The sequence below is a fragment of the Phyllopteryx taeniolatus genome, chromosome 3 (genome assembly GCF_024500385.1).
Source record: "Phyllopteryx taeniolatus isolate TA_2022b chromosome 3, UOR_Ptae_1.2, whole genome shotgun sequence".
NCBI lineage: Eukaryota > Metazoa > Chordata > Actinopteri > Syngnathiformes > Syngnathidae > Phyllopteryx > Phyllopteryx taeniolatus.
In genome coordinates this window covers 27,513,669-27,525,776 of record NC_084504.1, presented here as the reverse complement: position 1 = coordinate 27,525,776, position 12,108 = coordinate 27,513,669, and the positions used below count along the sequence as shown (strand labels likewise).

The 12,108-nt window shown below is 44.3% G+C and overlaps 1 protein-coding gene across 2 annotated transcripts; it reads left to right on the top strand.

Annotated features, from left to right (window-relative positions):
• The first annotated feature begins 221 nt into the window (after positions 1-221).
• Positions 222-12,016, top strand: si:ch211-166a6.5 (clustered mitochondria protein homolog). 2 transcript variants are annotated; one of them, XM_061768107.1, is made up of 28 exons: positions 222-828; positions 2,251-2,360; positions 3,124-3,295; positions 3,597-3,734; positions 3,807-3,961; positions 4,026-4,180; positions 4,265-4,381; positions 5,221-5,353; positions 5,430-5,522; positions 5,603-5,769; positions 5,900-6,079; positions 6,646-7,077; positions 7,151-7,224; positions 7,307-7,411; positions 7,490-7,590; positions 7,705-7,857; positions 7,952-8,014; positions 8,093-8,325; positions 8,435-8,519; positions 8,690-8,843; positions 8,922-9,061; positions 10,045-10,125; positions 10,305-10,430; positions 10,506-10,615; positions 10,703-10,796; positions 10,881-11,006; positions 11,081-11,154; positions 11,340-12,016. In XM_061768107.1, the coding sequence occupies exons 1-28, from the start codon at positions 774-776 to the stop codon at positions 11,872-11,874; spliced, it is 4,161 nt and encodes a 1,386-aa protein (XP_061624091.1). In that variant the 5' UTR covers positions 222-773; the 3' UTR covers positions 11,875-12,016. The 2 variants fall into 2 exon arrangements, with proteins under 2 accessions (XP_061624091.1, XP_061624092.1); XM_061768108.1 differs by having other exon boundaries at positions 223-828; positions 1,931-2,360.
• Positions 12,017-12,108: the final 92 nt, after the last annotated feature.

Sequence of the window (12,108 nt, the reverse complement as noted above, 5' to 3'; positions counted from 1 at the left end):
GCATCTTTGAGGAATTGAGTTAACTTTATGTTGTGACCTTTTCTGTCGTTCCTCTGAGATGTGTATATGGATGTTAATGTTGATGGAATCCTGGTCCATGTTTTTAGAACGAAGTCTGTCCGTCTTGCTTGGTGTAGATTCGTAAATAAATATCTCGGTCATTCGTGAGTAACCACATAACAAGAAACAGACGCACCCGTTTATGGAAGCAAAAAAAAAAAAAATTTACTTGTAGTAAGTAGTTTCCTTTAACTATGACTCCACTTCGTCATGCGTGTCACCGAAGGTTACTGGCACTGTATTTCCAAATGAATGATTGGGCTGAGTGAGGTTTAACCGCTACCAATCAAAATGAGTTATTGTCACTTCTGCTGCAGGGCTTATAGGGACTGAAACATGCCTGAGGTAGGAAGAGTGAGCGCAGATAGAATGCGTAGACACACCCAAGCCAACGTGTGGGAGACACGCAGAGTAGACGAACTGACTGTGTGGAGCAACCAGAGGGTGGGGCTTTTTTTTCTTTTTTTTTCTTTTTTCCCCTTTTACACACACAGAGAACAGATAAGTTGAGTTTGCAGAACAGAAGGGGCAGGAGTCACAGTCCAGCATAGTCGTTTACTTTCCCTCTGCTGGGTTTACAAGCTGTCCAGCTGCAGTACATTTTCAGGGGCACTGTCTTATTGCATTCCAGCTTGAAGCAAGACTGCAGCAGTTTCCAGCATAGTGAAGCAAAAGAAGAAAAGAAGAAAAGAAAAAGGAATCAACACACAGACATGAAGGACAAAGCGAGGAAAGGAGCAGCCGGAAGAACTCAAACCAAGACTAATGGTGAGAAATCCAAACACGCTTGTTTTTTCCTTTTTCCTTTATTTTCCTCCTTTTTCTTTGGATCCTCCATGTTGGAGAGTGCGAGGGGGTGGGACATTCAACATGCTTCTGTTGCTTTGAGTATGTTTGTTTTTGGGTATTCGTACTGCCAATAGCCGAAGAGACAAAACCTGATATCCAAGAATAAAGGAGTTTTCATTCTCGTACAACTTTCTTACCTTTGAACACTCCCCTTAGACAGGATGGAGTGAGTGGTCACGCTTGAATGTGTGCGGGCGAGATTGCCCTAAGGCCTTCCTACTCTCTTAGAAATGTATGGGGCTTTTAGGCACAGTGTTCAACAGCTTATGTCACCCCCAAAAGCCCATGCATGACAAGGTGACAAAAAACGACCTTTTGGTCAATAAGCTTTAAACCTGTTTAGTGTGGGTACCAAAATAAACATGTCAACTATGCAAGTAGTAAGTCACCGCCTATTGAGAAGAGGCTGGTGGCTGAATGCCAGAAAAGAGGTAGGAAGCTTCTGCCAACCAATGGCGAAGAGAGAACCTGTTCTTTGGGTGCTTTCCAGTATTGGACTCCCACGCTGACAGCAAGGATTTTCTTGTAGAATGGCCACATTCCTCCCAAATGAGTTTGTGCGGCACTTGGAGAAGGTGTAGTAGGATGCACAAGCACGCATGCATGTATGCTTCACTGTGTTCGTTTATGTGTTTAAGCACTTTGCAGTCTACACATGCCACTGCTGGGTGTGGTTGTCCCTTCAACCCTCGACGACACGATGGCCGATAGGCAAATTCAACAGGTTTATTCGCAATGTAGGTTATGCATGCTAGGTCCTGCTCTCCCCTGTGTGTGTGTGTGTGTGTCTCTCTCTCTCTCTCTCTCTGTGTGTATAAGGGGTATGCGTGTGCATGTGTACAGACACACCCATTTTTTTAATTATTTGCCTGAATTCAATTCGTCACGTTTACTACTCATTCATTTCTTCATTGAATTCAGCCAATAGTTAATTAAACCCATGGAAGCGCTAATAAAACAATCGGTTGATTGAGAATTCAGTTGTGTTAAATGGTTTGTTGACTAACGCTGTCACCACTAGGCTTTAACCGGCAGAGGCACCGTTGATACGGTCTCACGACGAGTTTGTGTTCTAAAGAAGAAGAGTTAAAAAAGGTTGAAGATGAGCAAGCTACATCCACACAGACCTCCACGATGAGATTTTATTCTGCTCAACGCAACCTTGGAATTGAAACAGGAGCTCAGATCATACGAAGAGATTTTCTCGTGGCATCATTAAAAGATAACAATGAATCGGTCAATTGATTTGTTAATTTTCTCTGTAGTCAATCATGTCAATTTAATCAAATGTTCAGCATTTCATGAGCAGTATGAAGACAGCTGTTATGTCCCTCCAAACAGATGTTATCAGTGTTACTCGTAGAAAAGATGCTCCTGCTGGCAAGCATGAAGACGACTCGTCGTTTGCCGTCAAGATCCAGGGAGCAGGAGTGGAGCCCTTTGAATTTCAGGTACAACAGCTTGAAAAATACATACATATTGTACTTTTTTAGCATGTAGAATTATATAGTGTAATCTTTGCAAAACATGGCTTGTGCGCTTGTCGTTCTGTATCAAATCTCATTAGATTGCGCCAGTGTACTTACTATTATGACCTTTGAGAGTAAAACCTGACCTTTTGTGAGTTTCCACTCACTGAATAGCAAAAGTTTTGCTTGACAAGGATGCTTCTTAGTTTTGAATGGGCCTATCAAGAGAGGCCCCGATATTTAAAATATACATATATTATTGTGGCATACTTTCGAGTGGTGAGGAACTGGACTGTGCTGACTCAGTCAGGGACATGTTTATTTCATCATGTAGCCGAATGAGATGAACATTAGACGCGTTTACCATAAGTGTGATTTCTTTTATGTAAAGGCATGATAGTTTATCTGTTTAAGTGGATCTCACGTGCAGGTTGTAACACAACATTCCCAAAAAAGACTCATGCCCTTATTAGCTCAAAAGGGCGCGTCCACTAAATACTGCGCAATGGGTCTGAATAATTAGGGCTGTGTGATATTTCCGTTTTTCTTTTTTAATAAATCAGCAACATTTTCTACAATTACGTTTTTTTTTCCTGTCAATATCGGGGTGCTGTGTGTACACGAATGAGGGGGGAAATGAACTTAAATGATTTTAACAAATGGCAGCAATATAAAAAAGAGGTGGTGAATTTAAGGTGGTCTGAGTATACAGCTAAGTGTGTGACTATTCTTTTTGTGTGCAAAGATTCTTGGATTTTGGCTAGTTCAAGATGCGCTCTCAACTTTGCTCTCAAGAGATGAGGTCGCCCCGCGCTCCAACCTGTCCCTGGCCTTCGCGGGCGCAACTCTCGACCCCCTTGCAGGATTGCAAAACATCAGGGGACTTAAACCTGGAGCCGTCCTGCGTCTGGTTGAGGGTACAACACTTTGCTTCGACCGGTGATTTCTAGTGACTTGAATTTCTTCACTTCATATCCAGTATATATGGACCGGTTTTAATCAAGGGAATCGCTCGGATTGTGGTTATTTCAGAGTATAGTCGGCTTACCCGATTTATAGTACTCCAACTTCTGACACGCTAACCAAATGAGCTCGTACTGTCAGAAATACATTTACAGTAGGGGTGACAGTTTGAATTTGCTCCCGTTGAAGTGCCGACTTGCTCTACTGCATAATTGTGACTTTCACAAAGGTTCTTGTGACCTTTTCGCTTCGCAGAGCCTTTCACTGCCCGCTCAGCAAGGCACCATTTGGCTCGGGTCCTCGAGCTGTTGAGGGCATCTGGACCTCAGGATGCATTGAGAGAAGGACGTTCACCGAGCCTACTGGAGACGCTTACGCATGCACAAACACCAGGTGGGCGCACATACTTGATACTGTTTTGTTTATGACAGAAGGTCATAAAATAGTAAGTTATTGCTGCTTCAGAACCAAACTTCCCAAACGGAAAAAGCCTGAAACGGTCTACAAGCAACCCAAAACCAGAAGCGGCCAACAATGATCGCCCAGCCCCCGAGTACCTCCTTCCCGGTTCCGCAGACAGACCACTGATGGCCCTACTTCCACATAGCTCCCAGCCAGAGGTGGATACTGTACAATCCATCAAATCTATGCTGTCTTTAACCTTTAGAATTTTGCTGCCATCAGGTCCCAAGCTACCTTCGGGACTTGTCTCTTAGCTCTTGGGACCCTCCTCCAGGTCACAGGAAGTTGCAAGGAGACTTCCTGTACATTACTGTGGTGACGACGGAGGGCCAAGGGTGTGACGTCACATCTTGTCCGAAAGGCTTCTTTGTTAACAGGTAACGTTTTAACATTCTTTTCATTTGTATCGTTTCATTGTCATAGATTACATCATTAACGCTCGCATCATCAATGCATTTCAGATCGACGCCAGAAGTGTTTGATCACCGTCCTTCGCAATCATCACCGGTGTGCCACTGCTTCACCGACCTGCTCTGCCACATTAGTCCTGCCTTCAAACAAGCTTTTACAAAAAACAGGTAAAACTACGAGAGCATTTAATCGAAAAACAATCTGCATTTGCTTGTACCACAACACTCTGGGGAGCGGACGTTTTTGCAATTGTCAGCGTGTGCTCTGACGAGTTGCTTTTATTTTGAAGCCAAACACAAATGACAGGGCTCTCAGTTCTGATAACAGCCAGTTACAGTAACTAACTCCTTACAGATTGTTATACTGTAATCAAAATATATCAAATGATATAAGACAATACTTTGTCTATTGTGTGAAAACAGGAATTATTTTTCGTGACTCAAACTGCAAAAAGGGAAGATCAGTCCCTTTTAACGAAGTTGCAAAAATCCTCCGGTTTGTCCGCCTGTGCGTTAATTAGCAGGCAGAATGATGCCAGTGGTTCGGACTGGATGTACTGAAGTGCATTTGCATTATATGGCATTATAAGGAAAGGGTTCAATTGATACTCACAGCAAAAGGAGAGTGCATTTTTTGATACACATTTTTATCCATACTCGAATGTCTCCAAATTGTAAACGCGTAAATTGCTTGCGCAGTTTTTTTTTTATGTAATCACCGACCAACCGAAAAGCAATTCAAAGAAGAGATCACGCACAAATGTACACTTTGCTGACGTAACTGACTGATGCATACGCTGCCAGAATCGCACCAAAGCTTCCATCCATCCATCCGTTAATCCTCGACCGCGTATCCGAAGGCGGGTCGCGGGGGCAGTAACTTTAGCAGGGACGCCCAGACTTCCCTCTCCACCAAAGGTTATCCAATATAATCCAAAGCCAGATCAATTTGAACAAAGTTAACTTTTATCATTCAAAATATTTAGTTTGTCGTTTGTTTTTGCAAGGCATCAGATATCGCGAGCGGACATGATGCCGACTCCTTACCAAACGCCGTGCTGGCTCGGCCCTCCCTGTGCAACACGCACCCACAAAAACACCTTCAGCAGGCTGGGGGTCGATGATCAACCGGCAAACCAGGTTATTTATAACAGTGGCAATCCTTGCATTTTTAACAATATACCGACACGGAGTCCTGCTCGACTCACTCGTTTAGGCTCCGGACTGGAATGAGGAGCTGCAAGCAGCCAGAGATCGTCCACAGACAAGTTTGGAGGAGAGACTGCAGAGGGAGCGAGCTCTGCTGCAGGTAACCTTAAAAAAACAACTCAAATCAGCTGTCATCCGGATGTCTAGACACACACTTACAAAGCAACCCTGTTTCCCCAGGTAAACAGTGCATTTGTGAGGACCGTGTCCCACGGGGCAGAGACTGTGGTGGAAGGCTTTGCTGAGCCAGTCAACGGTAACCCTGAGGATCCGGCTTTCTTGTTTGGTGGCCTGTTCATGAGCCAGGGGGCAGCTAGTGCTGTGTTTGGTGGCGAGAGGGGCCGCAGGTAAGGACATAATACAGCAAGTGACAAAATACTAATATTCTATAATATGCAACAGCCTCTTAATTGTGCTTTTTGTACCATTTCAATTTGATTAGTTACTCGTAGGTGATTCCACGTTGTCCAATTGCAGGGCTGCTCAGAGATTGGAGCTTAAAGGGGTGCAGGTTTACAGTGATTTACAGGGACTGCAGGGGTTGCACACTCTGCCTACGGCCATCGTAGACTACAGAGGAGTGCGCCTGTCAGCCCAAGGTTTGGCTCCTGGCTTGGAAGGCACGGAGCAGGATGAGGGAGCTGCTCCCGTGTCACGGTACAGTCCTTTCGAAGATCCCCTTTAAATCAGCATCAGTTCTTCTTTCAGGAGCAACAATTCTTTATACATTGTATAGATGTCTTGCTTCTGGGTTAAATTCATGCACAATATTTGGGTTACTGTCACCAGTCAAGCTTTTTTTGTTTTTGTTTTTTACCCTTTCAGGCCACCGTACTTCTTGCTTGTGTTCTGAAAATCCCACATCTTTGAATGTCATGTCCGTACAAGATTAGCGGTGGCGATGTCCAATCAAGTCTCACGCGGAGCTCATCCAGGCTGCGCATTGAGACACAATTTCAATTCAGCATGTCAAATCCCATTGAATGGGTTGAGATACTTACGGCTCACCAGATCAGCTTACAACATGTTGCGCTAATACAAGCTTATTAAATTGTGTTAAACACGACATCTCAATGAACTATTACCTCCTTTATCGATATTAAGATTTAACTCTAGATCATTGTCCTCCCATTACCGATTGCACAGGTGACAATGTTCCGGGCCTGGTGACGTTCTCTTGTTCTATTTAATATCATGAATCAATCAATTTGTTTTTGGTTTAGGGGGTTGCTCTATGGAGTGAATGCTGGATTGCAGGAGTCCCCCCATCGCAGACGCCTACTGGAACTCCTGGCTCACGCTTCCAAAGCTCTTTCTCTCCAGAAACATGTTGTCTTGGCCCCCAATGGTCACCGGGTACCGCTGTTCACATCAGTGGATGCACAAGGACTGCTGGGGGCTGACGGGCGCTTCTACATATTGGATGTGTTTCGGACTTTTCCGGCTGATGCCAACTACTGTCCAGAAGTCAATGGTGAGACAATAAGTGGAGAAGAGGAGCAGAAAGAAAGCTGCAAAGGAGCTGAGGAGAAGAGCACCGGTGTAAAAGGCGGCTGGCCACCGAATTATCAGAAAGACTTTGGCCTTCCGAAGAGTTTTGCTCACAGCCTGTGTAGACTGAGGCCAGAGTTGATGCAGGTCTTCATCCAGCACAAGTGAGTTCGACTGGTTCTTCTGAAAAATGTTGACTTTTGGTTTCTTCTCATGACATTATTGCGCTTCTATTAGACACACCCAGTTCACAAAGCTCGTCAGGGAGAAGTTGGATAACAACGGCGGCTTTGAAGAATGTGCGACAGCTTGTAAGAAGTCTGACAGATTACATAACACCTGGCGGACACTGTGGAAAGTTGACATGATTTCCATACATATTTGTGTTTACAGGTGACTCTCGAGCCACTGAGGCAGTGCGAGCTGCTTGTAGAGAAGTGGGCTCTCTGAGTGAAATCATCTTCGAGATGCGATTTTGCCCCAACGTCTTCTCTCCAGGTACCGAGAGAAACTAGAGTCTATGAACAAACCCAATCGTCATTTCACAGACATTTTGTTCTTGTTCTGTATATTCAGGAGTATCATACCCCAGCGGTGAAAGCGTGTCACTCCAGATGCAAGAAAAGTTACTGCGAGAAGCTGCGGCTTTCATTATCACCCACCAGATACCGGCCTTTGTACGTACAGCCATTGATTGTGTGAATGGACTTCGTAAACCTCCATTGTCGGATAGTTACAGAACACCTGGTTTCAGTGGCAAATAAGCCGTTTGCATATGTGCGCATTTACAGGTGGAGTATTGTCTGCAAAGCGATGAGAGCCCAATGGACGGAGCTTCCCTGAAGGAAGGGCTACACGAGAGAGGCATCAACTTACGCTATCTGGGCCACGTCATCAAAACCATCAACCAGTCCAAACACAAAGACAACCTAAGGCATTTAACGGTGTGTTTAGCAAACCAAATTCCGTTCAACTAGCTTGAATTCATAGAAGTGCTCTCCAAAACATGTTGGCTAAAATTCCTTATGTCTTCACCAGAGAATAGTCAGGAGTGAAATATTAACGCGCTCAACAAAGAGAGTCTTCAACGGCTTCGTCCAGGTACTTTGAATTGCTTCTACATGGATTCCCACCTTCTTATTGCATCATGAAATAGCGGTTTACCTTTCATCTTGGCAGGGAGTGGACATGCCTTGTTTAGCTACAGCGGTCAGTCACTTCCTGTGCTGCCTGTTGGTCCCTCACTTCACAGCCACCACATTGGGAGAGGAGACAAAAAAGAAGTCACGGCGCCGTGGCCGAGGGCCCGGGCTCTCGGAGAGTACCCCCTGGAGCACGCTCACCGCGACTGAGCTATGGAACCAGGTCTGCCAGGATGCTGTTGAAACATACGGCCTCTCTGACAGTCTTGGGTAAAGCTAGAACTTGTTTTTTTTTTTTTTCTTGTCGCTCTGGCTTAATTCCTTTGCAATGCAAACGCTCGTTAGTTTTACACCAACTGCCTTTTTCTCTTTTTGGCAGTCCTGGTCTGAACCAACTGGTTGAACGCTACGGACTTCAGAAGATCTCACTGCTTAGGGAATTCTGTTTAAAAACTGGAGTACAGGTATCGAAAAAAGCACAAGAGTAAGAAATACTTAATGGACGCACCTCGCCTTTCCAAAGTTTTGATGGCGACAAATTCCCCGTTTTGGGGAAATTCAGCTAACAAACTGTTCAAACTTAACCTTAACCGAAGCGGAATCCCGACGTTTGTTCATTCTGTGTCCACACCAGCTGAGATTGAGGGACTACTCCTTTGACAGCCACAGTAAAGCTCCCATCGGACCAGACGACATCATCAACATCTTCCCCATTGTCAAACACGTTCAGATGCCCACTTCAGATGCGTCCAAGGCATTTCGTGCTGCACAGAACTACCTTGAGAAAGGTGAGCCAGTCCATCTGAACCCATGAACCGAGGTGTCTTGACCTTCAAGCTCAAAATGAATGTTTGTCCCAACGGCAGGTCTGTTGGATCAGGCCTATGAACAGCTAAAAGATGCCGCATATCTGTTTGGTAGAGTGTGTGATGATCTCCATCCTGAGGCTTGTTATTGCCACAGCCTGCTGGCCAAGTTAGCGTTTCTTCAGGGGAAAGCTGCTGAGGTAGGTTGCGACTCAAAGATCTTTTCTGGTGTCCACAAAAGCCGATTTTGCTCAGATAGCGTTGACAAATCTGTATTAGTGAGCACTTCTCCTTTGCTGAGCTAATACGCCACCTCACAGGACGATGATTGCACCGGTGTGCCTTAGGCTGCCTTCACCTCATGAAAAATGGGAGCAACAAAGCAAAGTGTTGTGTATTTGTCTTCAGTGTATTCATTAAGCGCTGTATGTTTTTGTTTATGCATTGGTGCAGGGGTTAACTATTATAGCTGTAATCTATCAAGTTGGAGAGGGGAACATCTATTTATTTATTCACTTTTCATGTACCCACATTCATGTATGCTCAAATAATTCTTTCCAAACAAGGAAGACTTATTTTATTTGTTTTTCATTTGACACCTGGTTATCACCCAAATGTATAATTAGATTTTTTTTTTTTTTTTTTTTTTAAAGCAATTGATGTCAAATATACCCTGTCATTGTCGTCTGTGATCATAATGTCTTCCTTTTATGTTTGACTGGCAACAACAACAACAACAACAACATTACTTGAACACAATATTTTCAGTATTTTATTTATTCGCAAAATGTATAGATACGGTGCATGTATAATTTTATACTGAATGCATTATTTGATAATTTCACGAGCTCTAATTGTTTTTATTTTCTAGCAACTCTACTAAATGTCAGCGATGTGCTCATAAGTAAAATTTTAAAGCTCAAATTTTGTTTTATAGCGAGAATCTGAAAATGAAATTTGCGAGTCTTAAATTGATTGTTATACAAATTAAAATTTGCGGCACAATAGTAAGTAATGTGTGTGGAAAATGTTTCAATGTTTAAATATGGCTCATGATGTGGAAAAATGTTTGTTTACAGTTTGAGTGACTGAATTAGCATTTTACCACCACGTAACTACAGTCTTGGCAGCTGCAACCAGCGTAATGGCGCCTTGTTATTGAACAGCTTTCTTTGTTCCTCAGGCCCGCAGTCTCCAGTTGAGAGCCGTGGTCATCAGTGAGAGAGTGCTCGGGTTTGATCACCCCAACACTATCCACCAATATGTAAGTTAAAAAAACTTTCCTTTTCACTCATTACTATTTGTTTTTTTTCAAGCAAATCGCAGGTTTACGTAACACTGTCACTGTGAAGATGAACGCAAATCATCTGTTGACATATTTCCACAGAGACGATGCGGTTTCCTAAGCTCACAATCCTTTTTGGTGTGGTTCTGTTCATATAGGCACTCTTAGCGATATATGTTTGTGCTGGAGGGGAGACCAACCTGGCCCAGAAGTGTTTGCTCAGAGCACGTCTGCTTCTGCTAACCATCCATGGAGAAGACCACCCATACATTGCCAGGCTAGATGTAAGAATTCAAAGCATCGCTCTTATTATTAACATATCACTATTGTAAATATTCCTAACCTTCTTGTCCTGGCAGAGTTGTCTTGGCCTGCTGTCAACAGGGGCCCAAGCAGGGAAATACCTAAAAAACGCCCTCAGACTCAACACTTCCTTCTTCGGCCCAGAAAATATGCACACTGCCCTCTCGTAAGATTTTGTCTCCACCAGCCTCTCTCCCATTGTTTGGCCGTATTTCCAACATCACTTTTATTCCCCCCACCCTTTCCTGTGTAGTCAGCATCTGGTGTCCCAGTGGCTGTGCACCAAAGGTGACTACCGAGGTGCTATGAATCACGAAAAAGAGGCCCTCGTGGCTTTCACCGCCTTGGTCAGCATCCTTTTCTCAGCGCACGCAATTCGAATGAATGAATGAATGAATTGGATTCAATCCTACATCTGTTCTCCTCCACAGTTTGATGAGGATCACCCTCAGACACGATGCAGCAAAGAGTTTCTGTGTACAATCACCAAGCAGGCCGTGCAGGTAGAACGCTCCCTCAGACAGGCTGGAGCTAATGCTACAGAACACGCAGTGGAGGTAACAAGCAACTTCTTTAAACCTTGGAGGGAATGCTCTTTCTTTCAACCTGCACTGTGCCCACTGCTTTTTAGTGCCTGTCCCCTACAAGTGAGAATGTTCTGGAGCAGATGGTTCTGGTCACTGGGCTCAAGAAGATCGCTATCAGGTAAATGATTAGTACTGTAATGAAAAATTGAAATAGCTGATGGTGACTTGCTTGTTGCTATTGTTGTAGAGCTAACACACGCCAGTTTAAAACACATTCTTACACTCACGAAGATGAACATCTCCTCTTACCTGAAGAAAACACTCACATTCAAAGCTATTCAATGATCGTAAGTGTTTTTATAGTGACAGGTATCAGGAGTACAAGCAGAAACATCAGGAAGTAAAGGCAGCCGTGGCAAAAGAGCTGATGAGTCAAGCCGCGAAAGAGCTCTTAGAGGTTACGAACGGACACGAGGAGCCAGCTCAAGAAACAGGAAGCGGCGCGGGCGAGGAAGTTCCGAACGGAGGAAGCCTGACGCTGGAGGAAACGAGTGAGAGCCAGCGAGTGCAAGGAACCTCAGTCGACACCGTGGGCTCAGCTAACGGTCACGTGGGAGAGGAGAAAACAGAAGTGGACAGAGGCAAGGCAGAGCCCAGCCAAAGTGTGGGTTTAAATGCTGAAGCCAAAACGGAGGATTTTGCTCATGGTGACTCAAGTGCAGCAAATGGGGTCAAGGCCACTGAAGAGATGCAATCTGACCAAACATCCGACGAGGTTACTGGGAGCCCCAAGAGTAAGGGAACGTGGGCAGATGTTGTCTCAAACATGTCAGCAGCTGCTGAAACAGGAAGCAATGGGGTACAGAGCATCTCTGTCAATGGAACAGATCAAGTGTAAAAACATCAGATATTAGAAACGAGTGTAGCAGCCCACTGTAAGATAAACGGCGACATGACGCGCTTTACTGGGAGTTCATGCTGGGAGGTGTCTTGTCTGCTCCAGCGCTACTTTTCTTTTTAAAATAAACTTTTTACCAAGCCGCTTTCTCCTGTTTGAATTGATTTCATCTTTTAAACACACACACACACACACCTTTACAAAATCGTTTCTCAGGTAAACATTTAAAGATAA